The 22612-nt window shown below is 45.4% G+C and overlaps 1 protein-coding gene across 16 annotated transcripts in view; it reads left to right on the top strand.

The window, feature by feature from the left end:
* The window catches only part of BIN1 (bridging integrator 1), a 101123-nt gene extending 80415 nt beyond the window's left edge, over positions 1-20708 (top strand). For 5 of the 16 annotated variants that reach the window (XM_054829885.1, XM_054829884.1, XM_054829888.1 and 2 more), the window contains 8 exons: positions 564-692; positions 3550-3657; positions 5470-5493; positions 9142-9234; positions 10023-10133; positions 11549-11650; positions 12862-12912; positions 15116-20708. In XM_054829885.1, coding sequence (XP_054685860.1) covers positions 564-692; positions 3550-3657; positions 5470-5493; positions 9142-9234; positions 10023-10133; positions 11549-11650; positions 12862-12912; positions 15116-15223 — 726 coding nt within the window. In that variant the 3' untranslated portion in view covers positions 15224-20708. The remainder of the gene's footprint in view (positions 1-563; positions 693-3549; positions 3658-5469; positions 5494-9141; positions 9235-10022; positions 10134-11548; positions 11651-12861; positions 12913-15115) is intronic. The other 11 variants (XM_054829886.1, XM_054829889.1, XM_054829899.1 and 8 more) reach the window with 5 other exon arrangements.
* Positions 20709-22612: the final 1904 nt, after the last annotated feature.

Here is a 22612-nt window from a genome sequence, read left to right as displayed (position 1 = left end):
ACACCATCACGAGCTCCTTCTGACCTTTCTTACGGTACACTGATAACCAGTGCACCAGGGAACCAGTACTGGGCAGATCAGAGTCTGTCCTCATGGTCATGTACCCATAATAAGAGAAATTGAGTCTGACTTCTCATTCGTATGGTAAGTACGGCAAAGGGAGACAGTGCTGATCTGGTCTATTGAATCATGTTCTCAGTAATTGATCTGTTCCCTTCCCAGTGGTTCTTTTGAAGGTTGCACATGCTTTAATTATGTATGCATGTCCTGTCAATGCATATTAATTGTGTTACGCTTCTCCTCTGCAGAAGGAAACTTGCCCACGGCTGAAGTGTAACTAATGATGCCAAACCTTCTCTGGAGGCATGTGGTTGTTTTTTTTGTTTTGTTTCAATTCAGCCCTTCGCCCTCCCTCCCTCTTCAAGTGGAGTTGATTGGACCCTGCTCTGTGCCTGTGGTTGTGATTTCCCCCACTTTCAATTTTTGTGGCTAACCTGGTTCCTGTCTCTGGTTTTTTTTGGTGTCGCCGTCTGTGCTGTGGCCGTGTGCTCACTTGCATGCAGTTGAGGAAAGGGCCTCCGGTGCCTCCGCCTCCAAAAGTCACCCCCTCCAAGGAGATCAAGCAGGAGAACATCATCAGTCTGTTTGATGACAATTTTGTCCCTGAGATAAGTGTGACAACCCCTTCGCAGGTTAGCTGCTATGCCCTGCCTTCTATTTGTCTGCCTCTGAACTTTTCCTTTTGACATTTCTTCTCTTTGGAGGTGTCGTGAAACCTGGTCAGGTGAAGGAGGAAAGCAAGCTCAGCATCGGAGCTCAGAAGGCAAAGGGTTAGATAGGAGGCTAACTTAGAGGGGAGGGTGGCTAGAAGGCAGCTTTGACTAACACATTGCCCTTTGAGAGCTTTCATTCATAGAAGAAATGGGAGAAATGCAACTGCTGAAGGTGCCAGAAAGTAATCACTGCATTTGTTCAGCAGCAATGCACATGGGTTATGGCTCCACTCATATCCCATGATATGCTCCCTCCAGACCCACTGATCCTGGGCATGGATGAAGCATGTGCTTTCTGCTCTTGTACATCCCCAAGTGCTGACCCTGGCTTCTGCGCCAGTTCTGGGAGAGGGCAGTTTTGTGCTTTTCACACATCGGCTTTGTGGTTTAAAGCCCACACCTGCACAGGAAAGGCCAACAGGAATTGCATGAAGTTCTCTTTCCAGAGAATAGGTGCCTCCAGGTTAGAGAGGCAGAACTGTGCCTCTGTGAATTAAGGACTGCTGACAGTGTCTGTCACTCTTCAACCAGCCAGCAGTTCCTATCAGAATATTTCTTTCTTGTCATGTGGCACCTTTTGAAGCCCTGAAAAAGGAAAGACATTTTCAAATTATATATTTTCCTCTTTGCTTTCCTTTTGATTTACATCACTGCAAGGGTGGGGAATTCTGTGTTGGATCTAGGAGAATGGCAGTCCTTATGTATGTAGGAGCCTGACCAGATTTCTGGCTGTATCATGAGATACCTCCATCTATTTTTTTTTTTTATATATATACATATTTTTTTTCTTAAATGCTTGTTAATGCACAAGTAATATCTCTATCACTGCTCATCTGTGACTCATTCCCTAACTTTTTCTTGCATCATGCTGCTACATTGCCTTTGGTTTGCCACCTTCCACCCAGCTGCTGAGGAGCAAAGATGGAGTGGGGAGGGAAGGAAGTCCATGTCAGATTTTGCATTGCAATAGATAATGTCTACAGAGCAGACAGATGATTCGACGCTGGTGTTGGAAGGTGGGGACCACAGGCAGCTGAGCAGCTCTCATTTTCTGTGCTTTCTTCTCCTGTATCATAATGGACAGCTCGCTCTGCCCCGTGGTTTGTATCATATATTTCCATGTGAATGCCAGCCCTTAGTCAGATGTACTCTTCTGCACCTGATCAGTGCTCTGACCTAGGACGGGATCTGCTGTGACTTTCAATCAGATGGGAGTTCTGAGGGAGGACTCTGGTTGCCAGAACAATCTTCACTGAAGCACCAACAGCCACTAGCTTTTGGTGTGTTGCCCAGGGCCATTCCTGTCAGATGTCTTAGCTCCAATGAGCTGTCTTGTGGGAGATCTGGGTAAAGGCAAGGGGTGATAGCCCTTGCACATAAGTCTTAAATGGTAGGTAAGATTATTCCATGACTGAAGCCTTTGATGTCTCACTACCAAACAAAGCTAAAGATTGGGGTTGGAGCCTCTCTGATGAGTGGCCTGGATGTGCTGGAGGAGTGTACTAAAATGCCAGTTGGTTTTTGCATTCTGGTCAGCGTTTATTATTATGAGATGGGAGAGCTTGGTTCCTTGTCCTCATCCCTGTGGGGCTCAAAAAGAGATGTTCATAAGGGAGAGAAAAATCTAAAAGAGAATTGGAGTAAGAGGAAACTAGAGGAGGTGAAAATGATGGTAGTATGGGTTGTATTCAGAGGACTTTGTCTTAAAGGGTGTCTCTTGGTACTTTCCAGGAGTTTTTCCATTGTGAGGCTCTGATATAACTGTGGAGACCAACCTGCCACACTTTGTGCGTTGTTGGAAAGGCAGCTGAAGCAGTAGGGCCAGTGAGCTGGGAGGTCAGTGGAAACAGGGGCAAATCTTCCAGGACTTCCTGGAGAGAACAGCTTCCTCCAAAGCTGAGTAGAAAGGAGTGTCTTGTAGTGATTAGGTTAAATCTAAAACCCAAAAGTGATAGTTCAGTTTTGAATACTAATGACTCACGTCCTTTGTACTGACTGTTTTATTAATGGTAGCGAATATGTCATCATTGTCTTTAACTAGAGCGTTAATCAATCAAAGGGAGTTATTCTGCTGACTTTGAAGAGAATAGCAAAGCCTCTCAAATTTATGCTTTGTTAGAAGACTCGTGCGTGCATGTTTCAGGCATGTCCAGAAATGGAAACCATTGAAACCAGCATTTTTGGATTGTGGAGTGATTCAAATCCCTTAGCTAGGGTGAGCTGCCATGTTCTGTATTTCTGTCTCAGAAGGCAGGAGGAAATTGGGAGCTTTAGGAGTTAACCCTGAGGTCTCGGACTTGCCTTCCAGCAGTTTGAATGGTTTTCTGCCTGGATCTGTGTTCCTAAGATAAGTTGTATGGATGGCAGCTCTTCTGTATGTGACTGAGGGAGTCTGTCCCGGGCCTTCAGTGCAAAGGCAGCTGGATGAGCTATGGGGAATAAATACAAATAGAAGAGAAGCCCTGCTGAGTCAACAGTGGCAGTGATCCTTTTGACCACAGCAGGTCAGGTGCTTACACTGTGTCAGCTCATTTGGCCAGGTGGGAAGATGAATGAGTCCTATGGAAAAAGCTCAGGTTTGGTTTACAGTGGCACCCATGCAAATTGCCCGTGATTGTAGGCACCAAGCAGTTAGGAGTCACATCAGGTGTTTGCATTGCCACCGTGTCTTCTGCGCTTGCAGCCTTAGCTCCTGGATATCACATATCCTTCTCCTACTGTGTGCGCGCGTGTGTGTCTAATGCTCGTACTGCTTTTCTTCCTCACTGCTGCCAAGTTTGATGCCCCTGGGCCCTTCCAGGAGGGAGCCAGCCTGTTGGATCTGGATTTTGATCCCATTAAACCAGATGCCACTGTGGGGAAGACCCCCACACCTGCCTCCCAGGTTGGTTCATATCACCATTCCTTCTACCTTCATAACTGACTTGTTGCCAAGTGTGGCATGACCTCCACCCACGTGAATGATAACGTGGACCTGAGCTGTGGGTAGCTGGGCTGGATGCTCAGACCTGTGCCTTGCAGATGGACACCTTGGTCTTCTCTGCTGGATGTGTAAGTCCAGTGAGAATCAGGTGGCTATTAGCTTGGCCACAGCCTGGCACTAGGTGTTTGTGGGATGCTTGTGCTTTGCTCTGATGATCTACCGATTGACAACTTGTTCAACTTAATGTATATCCCTCCCTAGATTAGCATCCTGTATGCTATATGGATTTAAACTGTTACTCTGTGGATGGGAATTCAGCTTCAGTTCTGTGCTTCTGCTATAAATTGCTCTCAAAGAGGTTTTTAATAAACAGACACTGATAATCTGCTGTTACTTAAGGTGAATAAAGCTGTAGACGGATACTCAAGAGATGTGAAGCCCTTGTTTTTCTGGGTTAACATAGTCTCTGTTCATAGTTAAGAAGTAGCTTCCTCCCTGAGCATAGTGCTGCACAGTGGAGCATCAAAAAGGAAGATGCCTAATTCTGGTTTGGCCTGTACCTGGTCCTGTCCGCTGTTGGAGGCAGGTGGACTGCACTGCATCTTATATCTAAATGGCTGGAAGCTTCAAAGAGCATCCTGAATTTGGCTGTTGTCCTCACCGAGACAACTAAGTATGAAATGGTTATTTTTTACTTGTGGTTGCCATTAAAATTTGTAATAAATATAATTGGGATGTTTACAGTATTTCTCCAGTATCATTATACCAAGTAGACCTGTATGACACAGATTTTTTAGCAATAAGACCTCTCTTATGAGAGAGATCAAACATTAGGCATTTGATTCTTCTAAATTAAAACACTGTATCTGCAACATACTAGTTATTATCATGATTTGATACACGCCAATATGGCAAGCTACCACTTTCTGGAACTTTAAGTGGGCAGATTGGCGTTTCGTGTCTGATTACCTGACAGAACAACCTGCATGCTAGGATAAGCTTTTTTCCAAAAATATTATTTACTGGGATTTTTTTTTTCCTGAATCACCAGTTATAACTTAGATAATTGGGTATACTGGCATAGGATATGAGTATACATTTGGCTTAAAATGGAATTATTTGTTACCCTTCCGGCAAACAACAAATATTATATTGAGTGTTTTTTTTAAAACTGCTCAGCAATAGCTTATTTAGTGTTTTAATGTATTTATTATTAGCTTCAGAAGTCATTAAAAGGGTCTGAAACCAGTACTTTTTAATGGTAACCACAGTACAAAACCTAGCGAAAACCACCTAATTTTCAAAGCAGTCAAATTTATTTCCTATAGGGTGGGCACTATGGCAAAGAGGTTAAGATATTTCACTACTGATCCAAAGATACCAGTTGAAGACTTGTTCTGAAACCATGCTAACTCTATTGGGTGGAGGGGATACATGGGAGCGTATTTAACCCTGATGGACCACAAACTCATGAGGTTTGTTTTCTAGCTACGTGATCTGCCACTGATAACCAACTGTGGCTTGGTGGCTGTCTCTCTTCATACTAGAGGTAGAAAAAACCCTTATTCAAATGCCTTGGTCCTTAAATTTGAATGTGCAGTGGGGAGGGGTGTATAAATTCAGGTACTAAAAAAATATTTTTAAAAAGTGCAGAGATAAGTGCTGTTGAATGTGTATGTCTGCTTCAGTCTGATCAGCATCTGTAATGTTTGTACTCACTGAAATAATCACATATAAACATGTTTTATTTTTGTTGCTCTTTGACATGCTTAGTCTTTACCTTGGGATTTATGGGAGGTAAGAACTTCATATGGCTTTCATCTCTCATCATATACTGTGCATGTGCCAGTGCTATCTCTGTGTGTATACCTGTCTCCTTTCCCTCGCTGCTTTTCCTTTCTGCACACCCCAAGCCAAAGTTGCTCCATGTGCTGCTGAATCCACTTTTGCATCTTCTGTGAAACCCCAGGGGCAGCCATATGTTTGCAAGTCACGCCTGGCACTCTGAAACTTATATCTCCACCAGCACACAACCCCATTGCCTTTCCTTGCTAACTCATTCATCTTTCCCTTGGCATGATGGTCCTCAAACTTCATCCTACTGTGTTATCATCCTCACCCTCCACCCCCGACTATTTTGTAAACTCTGTACATCCTGTTGGTCTTGTGTGCAATGCATAAATGTCTCAGCTGTCTCTCGTCCTTACTGCTTGTACCATTGGGTATACATACATGTTTGTGATTATCTGTGGTGTTTGCTGTTTGTTGCCAGAAAGGCTGGTGTGAAATAGCTCAACCTGTGTCTACGCTGAAAGTTTAAGTGCAGGCCCAAGACTTACCTGGCATCTGCCTCAACCTCAGCTTTGGAGCTTGCTGACAAGGGAGACCCTGCACATGCTCTGCATCTGAACCAAAGTCAGACCGTCATTTATGTCCTCTAGATATATCAGGCCTGGGAAGGTCTCAGGATTGCTACAGATTAGTCCATTGGCAGATATTTCAGGCACAACTACTTTTGAGCCCCTCTGGACAAACAGCCAGCAGCGTGCACTGAAAACGCTTAGTTTGAGCACTCAAGCCTGCTACTTGAGCTGGCTATATCCATGGTGTAGATGTAAGCACATGTCCTTGGCTTATTCTGGGGAACTGAGTCCTGCCAACCTTTCCATTCTCAAGGGGCAGATCACCACCTAGAGTCAATACTTGGGAGGACGTGACTTAACCATTGCTGAGTGCCTGGCCCAAGGACTCATTGTGGCTGGCGCTCTCCTTCACGTGAGCTTGGGTCATGTCGAGAAAGATGTTTCCCTTGTGTGTTTTATCAGCCATCAGTGTTTAACATCTGTCATTCCCCTATATGTGCGTTTTCAGTCTGTCTTAGTAAGAAAGAAAAGAAGTCTGCGTTTTCACAAGGAAAGATCTTGTGCCTTTCAAGTGGTTGGGCAGGGGTGATGTATGACTGTATCTGATTGAGCTGTGCTTAGAGTCTGGGGTGTAAAAAGTGTTTTGAGCAATTTCTTCCATCCTGGAAACTGATTTCACCCAAATGACAATTTAATTAGCTGGGGAATGCTACTGGACAAGATGTTCTCACCATGCAAATGCTGACCTTGGCATACCATACACGGTTAAAGAGCAGAGCTCCCTACATCTGGGGAATCCTCTTGCTCTTCAAGTCTTCTGAAGTGTTTTTGCTCTAATGTTGTTCTTAGCTGTTGATGAGAGGAGACTTGCTGCATGGTTACATAGTCCCATATGCCATGAGGTTAGCAACTGCATAGAAACTTGGATGTAGCAGAACTTGCTTAGTTCTGCAGACTGGGAAACTTGCATTCGGTGTGTATGATGTTGCTGTTGGAATAAGCAAAGCTTTCAAACCTGGCAACAGCAGTAAGCATTTCTTCCTCTTCTCCCTATAGTATTTTTCCATGACTGTAAATGTTTTTATAGGCCTTGGGATGTCCACAGGTACATAAAATAGAAAAATAAGTAGCTGACATGAAAATGCCCTTTGTTGAAATCCAGGGGATTAATTTAGATTCAGTTTCTCTGGTTATTAAGTACTGTTTTTGCAAATTAGCTGCTTTTAAAAAAGGAGCTCATGTTGAGCTCCTTTTCAGTTGTCCACATAAAAACCATGCTTGGCCAGATAGACTTGGGCTGGCATCTGTCCCAGATCCAGTTTCACTGAACCCAAATAAAAAGGCAATCTGGAAGTGAACCTAATTAAACAGGAGAAGCCTTTGTAGCATTTCATATGCATACATTTATCTTAGCACTACCAAAGCTGCTGTGGGAGTGCTCTGCAGGATGGGAACAGCTCTGCTATTTGTAATATCCTCTGGCTATAGAGGCCTGTGGACATGGGGATGGGGAGATGTGAGGAAGGAGATGATAGTAGGAAAGGAAAGCATGTGTTAAGTGGCACCATTGGTGAAGCCGAAGGTGAAGTAATGGCTTTTTGTTAAATCAAGGATTTATTTCTTCATTATTGCTGCTGTTATTAGAAAACTACTTGGAGCACTGTGGCAGTGTGTGGCTAGCAGCCAGATGGGTGTGGAGTTAAGAGTTACCGTGGTCGTTGCTTTACACTGGTCTTTTGTACAGTCGGGACTATGAGAATTGCAACATTAAGAGATGTGAACAATGCCTTGTTTTGAACATTGTTGTATTCAGGGGTACATGTGTTTACCAAATATATAAGGCATGTAGGCATGCTAAAACTGGTTTATTCACATGTATTAAAAATGGGAAATCTCTGTATAACAATCTATTGTGCAAGTACAAAGTGGATATCTAGTTAGATTCTGCAAAGAGGCGCGTGTGCTATCTGGTACAGAGAACAAATGGGTATAGACTGGCCATGCTGACACATGGGCTGCAAATTGTAGCCCTGAGATTCTTGTCAGGGGTCTTCCCAAATGCTGCCTGGCCAGTCTCCCGAGGGGCTGATCTGGCAGCATTGGTGCTACCAGGTCCAATTACTTCCTGTGTTGCTGCAGTTTCTGGGAGGGGCAAATGAGTATCTCTAATTTTGTGTTAAAAGAAAGTTAGCCTGACTTCAGGCAAGGGAGAACAAAAGCTTTAGAAGCTGTAAGTTCCAAAAGCTGGAAGTGTATCAGAGATGTTTGGTTGGTCTTTTGTTGTGCACAGAAACCCCTGTCCCCAGGCTTCCTTAAACAGTCCCTGCCAGGCAGTGATTTGTAGGTGATGCTGAATATTTCTCTCTGGTGGCGGCAGCTTTTGTGCATTAGAAACTCCCCTCTCCACCAATACAAATGTGTGCACACACCATGCAGAATGTTCATAGCAAATTCTTACTAATAGAATATTCACAGCAGAATCGAAATTCATGACTCTCTGGGCCTGTCCAAAATCAAATTGGGTGAAAGTTAGTTCAGTTTGATTCAGTGCCAATGTCATGTGAATGCTGGGTCCAGACTAAGTTCCGTATCTGTGACATTATTACCATGCTCTTCTGTTTCTGGGAGTATGCAAAGGTTTAAATATTCCTTGATTGTTGATCCTTGGAAGCAGCTTATTGAGAGAACCTTGTCCCTTGGCATGCAAGCAGACTTGTGTATTCATGTAGAAGTGGGCAATCTAGATGTAATAATAGATACTGTGCATGTGTAAAGTAGGTTTCACGTTAGATCCTGAAACAAAAGAGGCACGCAGGATTTTTGTATTGATTTTCTCTACAGTATTGCCTGCTGCGTGGCTGGAATGAGGGGAATGCAGGCTTTACTATGATTTCACTGCAGAGTTGCAGAGGAAGAGGGAGACAGAAACCTGGTGAGACCCGGAGGTCCCTCACCTATTTGTCAGCAGATGGCAGTAGGCAACAGCGTAGAGTGCTTGGACAGACTGAGCTGCACTTTTCTGTGCACACACACATAGCTGTAATGAGCATAACTCTCCACCTGGATGGCTTTTGTATTGCAGCCTGCAGAAGCAGCCCATGCAGGAGCTGAAGCAGCTGGATCAGAAGCAGCAGCTGGAGCTGAAGCATCTAAAACTGAAGGTGATTCAGGATCGGTAAGCAGCTTGAGGGACAGCAGTCCCTTCTCTCCATCACATCCCTTTGTCATACAGCAGATGTGGGAGGCTGGGCTGGGAAGAGATGTGTGGCTGCTTGGAAAACCACATCCCTGCCTCCCCAGCAGTTACAATGCTCTTGTTCAGAGGGCAGACTTAGCCATTGCATTTTATCTGTATAATGCTTAGGGAGAACCTCTGCTGGAAGATCCACAAAAAGAACTGTCCCTTCACCCATGTTGTGAAGCCAGCCCACAGTCCACATTGTGCTAAGCTTGCATTGTCTGCTGGATTCCTCCTTGCTCTCTGTTTACTTTACCTACCTTGTCCCTTGGGTTCTGCTTGTGTCCCCTGAATATCCAGGGTTCCTCTTTTTTCCCTGACACTGCCACCTTTTTAGGGGACTGGAGTAGGTCCCATCTCATTGTTGCTTGGTTCCAATAGGCTGTCACAAGCAAGTTGTCTGTTCCATGAGGGCTCTACAAGAACTGTGTCCTGACCACAGTGAATAGGAAATGCCAGGTGGTACAGTCCCTGGAAAACTCTAAATACACTCTGCTCTTCTGCAGCCCTGAGCAAAGGGAGACAGCGGTCACCTCTCCTGCCTTTTCACTGCTGCCTCAGCTGTCCTTTGGGGTGTTTTTGTCACTAACTGGTGTACTGGGAAAACCCACTGAAGCCATGGGTAGGGTTGTGATGTGGATCCTCCAGGGTGGACTTGGAGCTGCAATTTTGGATTCTCTTTTCTCAATGGCTTTTTTCCTTCCCTGGTTGCTGCTGCCTATCAGAGTTCTCTGCCCGCTGTTGTTGTGGAAACTTTCCCTGCTACTGTCAACGGCACTGTGGAAGGAGGTGCTTCATCTGAAAGAGCTGACATGCCCCCAGGATTTCTCTTCAAGGTTAGTGCATGGTGGTGGGGCACTGAGTTCCTCGTGATTTTTTTTTTTTTCTTTTTAACCTGTAGTGAATTAACTACTTTTGCTCAACATGACCATGGGAGAGAGAGGAAGTTGAAGGAAAGATACACCTTCCTCTCCAGCAGCACGTCCCAGCTTCATGCCGTTCCAAGTGCTTCAGAGGACTGTACAAGAGCATCTGTGTCTAAACATCTGGCTGTACTGTGTAGCAAAATGCCTCCTCCTCACTGCTGCAGTTCTTTCTGTCTCAGGAGTGGTAGTGTCAGTCACAGACTATGGATAGTAGAAAAGAAGTTGTGCTCCAAACTGGAAAGATTAAACTTCGATGCAAGTGGCAAACGAAGAAGAGTTGGGAACACCAATAGGGACTGAGTGCTTCGTGTTTGGGGAAATTATGCTTCGTGTTTGGGGAAATTAGACAGCCAGGATGAACAGGGAAAAATATAGGATTAGATAGGGAATTATGGTGGGTATTCTGAATATGCCAAAGATCACTTGCAGCTTGTTTGGAAGGTGTGGAGGAAGGAGTGATTCTGAGCGAGGATAGGCCACAAATTTAACACGCATAATGGAATATGGTGGCAAGACAGCACAGATGCATCATGCTGTGCAAGTGAGAAATGAGAGTCTCCTTTTTTGTTTGTTTAACCTGCTATAGGAATGCTTTTCTTCTGCATAATTTTTTTGGGGGGAGATCTACCAAAAGCAGAAGAATGACAAAACTGTGAAGAACAATAGGAGGCTCATCACATTCAGACTGGTTACTGACAGCATTATAGACTATAGTGCTTGAAGTAGAGAGCTGTGGTATGAAGTAGAAAAGCTGTAACACGGATGATGTTAGGAATTAGCTGAATACCAAAGAGAAAACATGGCAGGATATGAGCACTCGAAGATCCAAACTGATACTCTTCCCTGTGTTTCCTCTCCCTGCTTGCTGTGACAGAGATGGGAGGCTATAATCTCTAATAGTCTTGCAGTCCACCTGCAAAAAGAATACAGGTCACCATTCGAGTGAACATAGCCTTTCTACCCTGTGAGGTTTTTAGGCCCATACCATGGGAATTCAACCCTCCTAAGGAAGGACAGGGAGGTGCTGATGAATAAGTTGAATGAGACTCACCAGGATGCCCTCATGGCAAAGGTGAGCTGCATGTCAGGCTGTATGAACAAGCATGTAGCCATTAAATTAAGGGAAATGGTTATTCCTGTAGACGTGGCATTTGTGATCCAAACTTGCCCTGCCTCGAGCAGCAGGTTGGATCAGATGGCCTCCAAAGGTGCCTTCCGACCTGAATCATCCCGTGAGTCGATGAAGTGGAAAGCCTTGTCACCCGTTACAGAGCTGGATGAGAGATGGCTGGCCTCACCCAAGCTCTCCTTTCCTCTCCCCATAGGTCCAGGCCATGCATGATTACACGGCCACCGACAGCGACGAGCTGCAGCTGAAGGCTGGGGACGTGGTGCTTGTGATTCCATTTGAGAACCCTGAGGAGCAGGTGAATGGGGAAGACAGGGTGTGAGCCTGGGCCGGGAGGAGCCGAGGGGATTTCCAGAGCTGCTTCTTCCTCCACTAACAGTCGGCTGGTTGGTGCAGAGCCATCAGTTTGTGGCTGGGAGCTGGCAGGAGAGCCGGTTGTCCTTTAGCTTGAGGTTGGCTTCCTGCTACAGAGGAGGACTCTGCTTGTGATTGGAAGGCAGAGATACTATCCTGCATAAAGCATGTGAAATAGCCATGGCTACCTCTCCCTATCAGCGCATTTGAGCCAATGCAATAGCTTCCTTAATCAGGGAGCCCAACAGAGCCCATATTTTGCCTCCTCACTGCTCCTAAACGTGATGCACATTCCCTGTGACCACTGCAGTGCAGACTGTGGCATTGGCAGGAGTGACCGACAGGTTATGATGATGTTTTCTCCCCATTTGAGAGATGTTGGAGCTCTGAGAAAGCAGCTTGCCGTGGGTGATGTCTTGCACTCCAGCATAGCAATGCCTATTTTCAAAAGACAGCGTTTGGTCAGGAGATGGCAGCAGAACCAAAGGCTGGAACAGGTTGCTCAGCCCCAGAGAGCAATCTTACTGTCCATCTCCAACCTGAATTGGCAATGTTTTTCTTTAATCTGAGCTATTTCTAGAAGCCTTGAGTAAATCTTCCTCGCTTGCTGTGTTTGAGGGCTTCCAGCTGATAGTTTGCAGCAGTTTTACTACTTTGGCTGAGGGAGGTGGCGATTTTATAAAATTTATGCTCATGTCTCCAGGTTTTTGTTTGGAGAAGGAAGGGAATTCTCCAAATTGATTCAGTAGTCACCAGCTCTTTGGGTTTGACCAAGCTTAGACATGATCTGGATTCCACAAGGGGTAAAGGGAAGGTGAAGTAGTTCACTGGCCACAGAAGATGTGGATCCTCTTTGTGGCTCAGCTGTTGACTTTGTGAATTACGGAGGCAGATCTTGCTGCTGCTTGTGAAGTGGGAGCTATAATGTGCCGACAGTTCCTGCAGAGCTACGTGCTCTGGGGGGAAGGGTTGTATGGGGAAGAGGCAGTGATTCCTTCTGGAGACAAAGATTCTGCATGGGACTGCCCTGCACAAGCATTTGTGAGCATTTCTTTCTCAGAAAGCTTTCTGGATGGGAAATGAGTCCCTAGTTTCTGTGACAGGAGATGGCATTTGTGGAGCAGAGTTTTTCAATGCCCTATGTTTGCACTCTAGCTGGATGTGGGTGCAACAGCCATGAACTCGAGACTCTCCAAGCTGCAGAGGGTGAGCTCTGAGTGTTGCTAACATGATGCTGTAGCTGCACTGAAGCCCCCTAACCCTCCTACAGTGTATCCTGTGCTACAGCTCATTTCCCTAACCTAGACCATACCCAGCCAGAAAACGTTGGCTGTTAACATGTGCATGAACTGTGCACGTGAGTGGAGGAAGCTTAGGATGACAGACTGTAATCTATGTCCCCATCTTGCAGCTTAGGTGTCAGTTTGGGGGTACATCCAGGCCTGGATTCATCTCTATTCATAGAGGAAGGGGTTGAGTGCAACAATGCTTCTAAACTGGCACTTCGAGTGATGTGGTTCAAAATTGGCAAGGGTCAGTCTGGGTCCTTGTGTCTAATCCCTACAGCTGAGGAGACCCTTCGTAGCAGGATGCAGTGGGAGTGATGCATGCTGTATGGCGCAGACGCTACGTACAAATGGCTGAGCTTTTGTGCTTGCCGTGCTGTGAGCTGGAAGCTGCCTTCCAGACACTTGGGCCCAGCATCTTCCACCTAGTCGTTTGTCTTCCTGATTTATGGCATGACAGTCCTTCCTCAGCCCCTGCAGCTGGCTGCTGCAGATGGGCTCCCATCTCATGCCATTCCCATGACATCTCCTGAATGCTCAAATCTAAGGCAGCAACAAGGGCTAACTGAGCCTGCAGGCACCCAGCACAGCCTGCAAGGAGCAGAGAACTCAGGTACAGGGTCTGGTCTGAGCTGCTGCCACATGATATGTGAAGAAAACAGGCCAAGAGGGCAGAGGCTGCAAAATGGCAGTGGAAAGCAGTACATGCCCCATGGATCACCCCTGGCGAGGGCTGCGTCACTCCTGCACTGTGCAGGTATGTTTTTAAAGAACAAGTTTCAAGGGAGGCATTGCTTGGCCTTGAGTAAATACCCAGGTAACTCCTGCCAGTTCCAGGAAAGGAGAAGTGGCAGAACAACTATGTGAACTGCACACACACGTGCCCAATTTCCCCACAGCTTAGAGCATCTGGTTGCCTGAGCGTTTCTGCCCTGGCAAGTTATGTAGCTGGATGTGATGACATATCTCTACATGAACAGGATGCATGCTCCTCCAGCGGATGCGGAGCAAGCTGTCAGATTTGGAGGTGGCGGTCCCCTGTGCAGTTCCATTGCCTCATGCTGCAATCTTAGCCCATAGGCTGCCCCACTGCAAATGAGTGGGCACATTTGCATGTTGAAGGGGTGCTTCATGGTGGCAGCTCCAAGACATGCAGCAAATAGAGTAGCTGCACATCTGAGCTGCAAGAAGTGCAGCTTTCCCACCTTGAATATCTTGTCTCCCTCATGTGCTTCAGGTGGAGCAGAAATCTTGGTGCTGGACCCCCTGCAGAGAGCAGGGAGAGGGTAGGAAATCCGATTCTCCTCCTAAGCAGGTTCTACCAGGCAGGACTCCATTTGCATCCCTGTTCATAGGTCTATAGGTTTGCTGGCTAGGGACGACCCTTGTGAGAGACCTTGAGTGTTATATTATGTGTAGCACAGTTTGGGGAGTTTTATCAACTGCATCTTGCATCAAGCCCAACAGCCCATTGGGTTTTGGGAAGATGGGTTGAGCTCGTCAGCTCCCAGTTCTCATACGTAGACCAGATTTCAGCTTAGCAAGCAAGACTTGGTGCCTGTGTCAGCTCTCTAAAATGCTAATCACCCAGGTGCCATCACCAGACCAGGGGATGAGCACCTCCAAGGAATGATTGATCCTTTCCAAAAGACCTGTGCCCGAGATGAATGGGTGAATTACGCTGTGGAGGTGCCCGTCTCTTTTGTGACTATGGAGAATGGTAGACCCTTCATGTTTAGGCAGTGAAAGGTGGGGTAAGTGGTTCCCAGCCTGTAGCTCTAGAGACTTTCTTTGGCAGAATTTCTCCTGCTTTGGTGGGTGTAAATTATGGCATGTTTCTATTATGCTTGCTAATTGTTTACAGTTTCACTGCCTCTAGACACTCTGGGTCAGATAGGAGTTTTGGTACCGACTCTGGTGGGATGTGGCCTTCTCCCTGTTTTAAAAGGGAAAGAAAGCATTTTTTTTTTTGTTCTTCTCCCCCATCCTCTTCCTGGATTGTCTCCAAGCCAACTACGAGCATGGCTTTGATAATGCCTTGATACCTTCTTGGCCTGTACTCTATAAGAAAAGTCCCTGCTCGCATCTATCCCTCAGCATCTGATCTCTGTCTTCTCCTCCAGGATGAAGGATGGCTGATGGGCGTGAAGGAGTCTGACTGGATCCAGCGTAAGGAACTTGACCAATGCCGAGGGGTTTTCCCAGAGAATTTCACAGAGCGGGTGCAGTGAAATCCCAAGCCCACCAGCCGCATTTCTGCTGGAAGAAAGCAAGTTTCCTGGTAGATAATTGGAAAACAACAGTGAAATGAAAAGAAGAGAGAATTTTAAAGGAACAGAAGCCTGAAAAAAATGTCAACTTAAAGGGTGTGTTCTTCTCAAAGGGCAAGGTTTCAGAAGTAAATTGAAATTCAAAGTGTTATCAAAAATATATACATAATAATAAGGCAAGTCAAATACCCTCCTTCCCCTTTGGTTTTAACAGCATTTGGATTCAGAGGACTGATGCAGAAGCCAACTCGGTGTGGTTCTCTAAATACTGCATCGACTGAATCGGTGAGATGTCAGTCTGATCCCTGGAAAGGCAGTATTTGTCTAATGGCTTGAGAGTAGAAGCTGCATTTGCTCTTGGGTGGGTTCATCTGTTTTGTCTTGAAGGTGGCTTGCATGGCAACCGTAAAAATTCAGCCTTCCCTACATGTTCAACCTACAGTAGGCCAAACTTTCTGTTATGCTGTTGAAAAAAATATTTAGTGTATAGTGTTCACCAATACAATGTATGTGTGTGTGTGTGTGCGTGTATTTTATTTTCTTCCTTTAAAACAATGTTACACAAACTGTGATTTTGTACATGTAAAGATAGAAGAAACTGTATGGAAAGGGCATGGAGAAGACGAAATGTGTGAAGCTGTGCTCAGTCCAACGTTCTTTCAAATGCAGACACCTAAATTCTCGCAAATACTAAGGGGAATAGACAAATTCAAGAGAAACCAGACAAAACAAGCGGATGCCATTTAGATGGCTCTGAAATTTAGGAGAGGGAATCTTCTGCCCCCAAAACCCTGTAGGCAGTTTCAGAAAAGCTTAGATTCATGTAGATGGAATATAGCTCTCAAATCTGGCTGGTTAGAAAATTTGCTTTTAAAGAAAGAGACAAGGGAAGAAAAATTTTCTTCTGAAAGAATGTTTAAGAAAAAGCACTGAGGAAAAACCAATTTGCTTTCTGTGGTTTTAATTGGCATTGTTATTTGTGGAATTGTATTTCTTATTTTCCTTTGAAGAGTTCTGTAAGTGAAATATTGTTAGATCAGCTTTCTCCAGTGCTGTGCTGGTGATGAAATTAACCTCTATGAAAACTGCACTCTTGAAATACTCATTTAAAATGGCTGCATGACTTCATGAGACTTTAATGCATTAGAAAGGAAGGCAAGAACATCAAAGTGTCAGTGTCAAGAAGACACTCTGCAGTCTAATACTGATGCTGAGACCTTTCCTATACCTTTCCTTTGCTCCCGTTTGTTTTTTGAGTTTTGTTTCTTAGTTTAAACAAGCAGATGACAAGGCTGTTTCAAAGTGCATATTACACTTGTTAAAAGAAGCCGGTCTGACCCTCCAAGACTCTAAAAGTCCCACAAAGGTACTTTAAACTTTACTTGAATACTGATGCAGCTGGCAAGCAGGTCAGGCTATTATCATTTTTTATGGCTTTTTTCCCCCCTCACAATCTTTTTGCCTTGAAGGGATTTTTAACAGTGAGGTTACCTCCTGCCGTAAAGGGACAGGATCACTTTCTGAAATAATCTTCCTAGCTGTTAGGAGCTGACTTTTGTCAAAGACGCACAGAATGCTGACACACACTACTGAAAATCCCACCTTTTCTGATCTGTTTTGATCACAAAGAACATCATATGGCTTTTTTTTTAATTTTAGTTCAGAGGGAAGGATCAGATTTTAACCAGAAACTGGTAAATGCAAGAACTGGTGGAGTTCCTCCTGCTTTCAGCTTGGGAGATGATCTGTGCTAGTTATTTACAGCAATGTAACAGGCATCAAAATCTGTCCTATATACCCAAATCCCATCTCCCCACCCCCCCTTTTTTAAAAAAAGAAAAAAAAGCGCAGGAATTTAGGTTTTACATTACTGTTACAAAACCCAATAGTATTTAGGAGTAATTGCTCACAATATGGAAGGACTGGACTCCACAAGTTATAGTATGGTGAGCTGTTGCTTTAGAATACTGCCCTGTTTGATTTTTTTTTCTCTTCTTTTTCACCAGGGTTGTCTTTATTATTACTCTTTTTTTCCAAAATATCTATTTTTGTGCATTTGTGACTCCCATTACTCCTTTAAAGAATATTCGTAGAAAAAAATATACATTTAAATATACATAGAAATATATATATTAAAAAGCGGGTTGATCCAATTAACAAAATGCTGTCAGCTTAAAATGTTTATTTTTATGCAAAACCTGTGGATTATTGTTTTTTTAAAAAATGACAAGATTCTAAGTACCAGAGCTGTGATTTTTTTGTCTTGCAAGTAATTGTTCTAGAGCCTTTAGAAAGCTGTGCTGATCTCTAATTTATTGTGGGGTTTTTGCTGTTTTTGTCATTGTTGTCTTCTGCTGTGTTTGAACCAGACGACTGTCCCAACAAAGATCCTCGTAAGGCCTTTTCATTTCATTGAGCTTGCGAAGAAACTATCCAGTACTGTATTTTCCCTGCAGAAGTGGTAACACTCTGCAAAAAAGGGATGTTGTGTTCAGGTCACGTGACTGATGCTTAAATATTGCTGGTGGGGAGAACGTTGGCATCTCTCCCCATTTGCTTCCCCCTCAACCCAAACCTCCCAAGCCCCCAAACCCCTTGCTTAGAGCAGGTAGGGTGGGTTACCTGCATCTTGCATTGCTCGCAAATAAGTGGTGCCAGCACATCTCAGTCAAATGCAGGATCAGACCCACAGTTTATAAATTGCCTTATATGAGAGTAGGATGGCATAGCAGGAAGCTTGTAGATGGCAATGTTTTTTGGAGCCAGGAGGTCTCTTATCTCCTGGGTCATGTTCAGCCCATTGTAAACAGCCACAACTCCCATTTTCAGTATTTTTACATCTACTAAATACCTTGATTCTGGTTGGTATTACCTGGTGAAATGAGCTTCCCATTTTTTTTTGGCTTAGGACTGATTCAAATAGAAAGAGGGACAGTAAAGTCCCGAGTAGGCTGTGCCCACAGTGGTTTTTCAGTTTGCAGGCTGAACTGAAAAATCTAGGGAAAAAAGTTGTAAGGGTGACCTGAAGTTGTAAGGGTGACCTGAGACAATTTTTTTTCCTTTTTTTTTTTTGTTTTGTTTGTTTTCTCAGTGAAATGAAAAAGGGAAAAATCAAAACATAAAAAACCATAAAAAAATCCTTTCAAACCAAAATTAAGCGTTTCATTTTTAGGGTTGCTTTTTCACTTTTTTAAAAACATTATGACTTTGGCTATAACAAGTTGCTTTGAAGCAAAAATGTGAAACCTGTTTTGAAAATGCTGAAAGAAAATGTTTTAATGTTAATAGTCTTTTTGCCTTTGCCTTTTCTTCTTACTCTGACAACTGGTTTCAGTTAACCTTAAACCGTGTTTTTTGGTGAATACATCATCCACTGAAGAGAACCCAGAGAAGCCTGTTGCCCAGCTCTGCTCCACTGACAGGCACACTGGACACATTTAAGGGATTACCTGGTATCTGGCCCAGCAAAGCTGCCGTTTTCTCATCTAATAATCTTCCACTTGGTTGTTTTACTGGGTGAACAATAAAAGCATCTCTCATCCCGTGCCATTGACTGGTTTTGTAGCTTAGAAAGACATTCTTGCTCTATTGGTCTCAGTTTGGTCATAGATTTATGACTAGGCTCCACTTTGAGCCTAATCCCATTGTGCAGTGGGAATTATCATTTGCCCAAATGATAAGAAAGAAATAAGGCATTACTTTTCTCACTTTTTTCTATCTTAACAATGTCAGTCTTTATTAGATAGAATTAGGGAAAAGTCCCAGGATAAAGATGAATGCATTGTTCCAGGTGGGACTCCTACATACTCTGCTACTTTCTCGGGGCATTCCTCAACTGTGTGCTTTTACCACCTTTGCTCTTGGCTGTGAAGGTGATGCAGTAAAAGGGATTGTGCAGGCTTCATTCCAGGTGCTCAGAGCTAGTCACGCTTTGTGATCTGTTTGCCACAATCTTTGAAGCCTTGTTCTCAGTTGCAGAACCCTTTCCTGTCCCACTGTCCAAAGACCGTGGCCAAGGCAAACACCCTCAAGTCAAAAGAGGTCTCTTTTATGACCTGGAGCAGGTGTAAGGGCTCCATATTCTGCCTGGAATCAGGTTGTCAGCTCAGTGAAGTTTTGCAACAGCCTCTAAAAGGCCCAAGGCTAAGGAGCTGCTTGGGGAGGACGAAGGGGTGGTACATTATTGTTTTCATTTTGGGTTGATGCACTGACTGCCTCACCTCTTGGTTTCAGGGAGGTTCAGAACCTCTTTATTTAGGGAGAACAAAATGTCAGTGGTCAAGATGCACGTGGTCAATACGATAACAGGTGTCTCTCCCCTGCAAAGGACACTGAGTTCAGAGTTTCCCCTTTCCTGCTCTGTGCCAGACAGATTGAATGCTCTCTGCCACTATTGCAGATGTTTTGGATGCTGTGCGGTCCATACCCCAAAATAGTGAATGTCCTTTGCTGCAGGATGCAGAGGTGTCTCAGCCCTTTCTAGGAAGAGCTACTGCTCTTCCACAGACAAGGCCTGTGTGCTTCTAACGCAGTAGCCTCTGTCTCTCAGCATCTGGCCCCGCTCCCCAGCTCCTCCTGCTTCCCAGCCTCTCCCATGTTCTTCAAGGATGATGGTAGCATAGGGCACGTCCCACCAGCCTCAAGTGCAAAGCTAGAAGATGCACTAACTCACATCCATCAGCAAATCCTACTCAGTGCATCCTGATAATGCTGGTATCAGGAAAACAAGTAACCACATTTCTTCTCTGGGCTGCCATAGGGAAGCTGTTCCTGGCCACACAGGTACCATCACACCTGGCGCTGGTGCAGACACCTCTGCTCGCGTGTTCTCCTTTAGACATTTATAAGTAGCAAACTCCTGATGGAAAGGGGTCCTGTGTGGCGCCCAGAGCTGGGTTGTGCTACCAGCCCTTGTGAAGCTTGGGGTCTGTAGCTGGCACACGGGGGCTGTGAACTAGAAGGCCATTTCAGAAACTTTGTTTATGAAACTAAATGGAGAAGCTGCAGCTGTGAAGACTGGTCTGTATGAGCTCATACTTTGATGTGTCTTATGGCTATAAGTCCTTCACCTGTTTTTTACAGTGTATTCTGCTAATCCTGTCTCTAGTCTGCATTTTGTGTAGATGGTCCCTACTTGAAACTTGCGAGATGCAGTCCTGGGCTTATTGCTTCTCTTTAACTGAATCAAATGGCAACAACTTTGGCAATGTATTGGCAGTCTCTTTTCCTTCTGTTAATTCAGTCTCTGAGTTTAACCACAATGACCTGAGAAATGTTTGGGTTTTGAGTGTTTTTTTAATTATTTTAATTCTTGTTTTGTTTAAACAAAGCTGAACAATTCCCATTGTATTCAGAGCTGTGACACCCAGTTCCAGTGACAAGTACTAGATGGATTTGTCCCATTTTGTTTCTTGGCAATGTTCAGAAATATAATTTGTGTCATCCTAAGTCCTGTGTCAGTTTTTCTCTCTCTTATTTTTTCCCCTTTATATTAAGAGGCTGAAACAATTCAGGACTTTGTCCTTAAAGAGGTGAGTAGCTTCAAAGGCTTGGTTTGTGCAGGCACCATTAACACTGGGAGTGAGTACAAACACATGGGATGGAGAGGGCAATGCTGGCGCTTCCCCAAATGAGCACAGCAGCAGAATAAACTTTTCTAGCAGCCCTCTCTGTTCCGGTATGTTGTGAGTACCTGACACCGGATAAGTGCAACGTATGGAAAGATTTGAGACCTTTACTTTTTAATAGCTATTAACCTCAAGATGATGTGATCTTCATCCTCTAAAGCAAGTTTATTGACGGGAGTATCACAGCAAAGGGGTGCCCTGCCCCATCTGGCCGAACATCTCCCAGCTGCCTTCACCCTGTTGGCATGCCTGGGCGAGCTCTTAGTTTCCAGGCTGGCTTTGGGGTCTGCTCTTTAACGGGGCAGTTTCTTCACCTGTGGAAAGGGGGTGTTTCTGCCCTTTACCAGGGCACTTTGGGATCCTGGAGGGAAGGGATTATTAGAGGTCCATAGCTGACTGTTTTGGGGCCACTCCCTCGGATGCTTCTTTCCAGGCAGGCTCGGTGCAGCTGCACGCAGGATACTGTGTGTAAATGGCAAGTGCTGGCCGAAGGTTGGAATATGATCTGATGCAAATCGGTGCCAATTAGCGCTTTGATGAATGGACTGCCAGACTTCTCCGTTTTAGCATGCGGGTGTGCAAGCCTCAGACCCAGCACGGGGAGCTGGCCAGACTGTGCTCGCACGGTTCTTTCATTTCCAGACGGCCCAGAGGGTTTAGTGCCTTTTAGCCTCTCACCTCTGTGGTACTCGGATGGACCTGAATCAAATCCTGCGGAAGAGGGAGGGGAAGAGGAAGGCTGTGCTCCTGAAACTATTGCTGCAGTTGCTGACACGGGCTCTGCCTCTGCTTGGCATGCCGGCTCCTGCCGGGCTGAACCGGGCCAGCTCTGCCAGGGCTGGGAGCTTGCAGGGCAGGAGCGAAACCCTGAGGCATGGGTGCTCTGTGTGTGCCTCCTGTTTGCCCTTCCTCATGCAGTTTCATTCCAGCACCCAGAAATAGAAAGAAAACGGGGGAGGGGAGAAGGCGACTGAGGGGGAACAGTGTGCATAATTCATTGTCAGCTGCCTTTGCTCATCTGCATAATTCATTCCCAGTGATGTTGTCTTGCTCCAGACAAGCAGCACTTGGGCTCCTTGGCCATGTGCAGACTGCAGCTACATGAGCCCTGGCAGCGCATTTGGAGGAGAAACAGGTTTGCAGGCCTCTGGGTCCAGCCCTAAGAGCCTTCGCCACGCTGCAGGGAAAGCTGGGCTCTGCTCTGGGAGCACAGACGGAGAAGGAAGCCTGTATAGTTGGAGGAAGCATGTGCGGTGCCAGGCGAGGCTGGGATGCGTGGGAGCAGGGAAGGCAGAGGCTGGGGTGTTACATTCTGCAGGGATTGGCATTGACTGGTGCAGTTGCTCCATGGCATCCCCACACGAAGGGGGAGAAGTTGGTATCAGGGCTGTCCTTCAGTGACACACCACATTGCCCTGGCAGGGAGTCTGAGCCCCAGAGCAGAGCTGGGAGTCACTCGGCAACCCTGAGAGAGAGAAGATGGGAGTTTGGGACAGCCCTCGGCAATTTCTCCTGTTTGCTGGCTGGGCGAAGCCGGTGCCCTTCGCAGAGCAGGATTGCTGCTTCAGCAGGTGGAGAAGCCTCTGCCGCATGGCCCAATCCACAGAGCCATTAATAATGGTGCGGGAACAGGAATTCAGCAAGTGCCCATGATTAATTAGCTCATCACGGGCAGTTAATGGCCAGCCTGCTCTCCTTAGCCCTGCAGAGCAGGTAATGAAGT

Source organism: Grus americana, chromosome 6 (genome assembly GCF_028858705.1).
Source record: "Grus americana isolate bGruAme1 chromosome 6, bGruAme1.mat, whole genome shotgun sequence".
In the NCBI taxonomy this organism is placed as follows: domain Eukaryota; kingdom Metazoa; phylum Chordata; class Aves; order Gruiformes; family Gruidae; genus Grus; species Grus americana.
The sequence above is the reverse complement of the archived record's forward strand: the minus strand, read 5'-3'. Positions and strand labels throughout refer to the sequence as shown.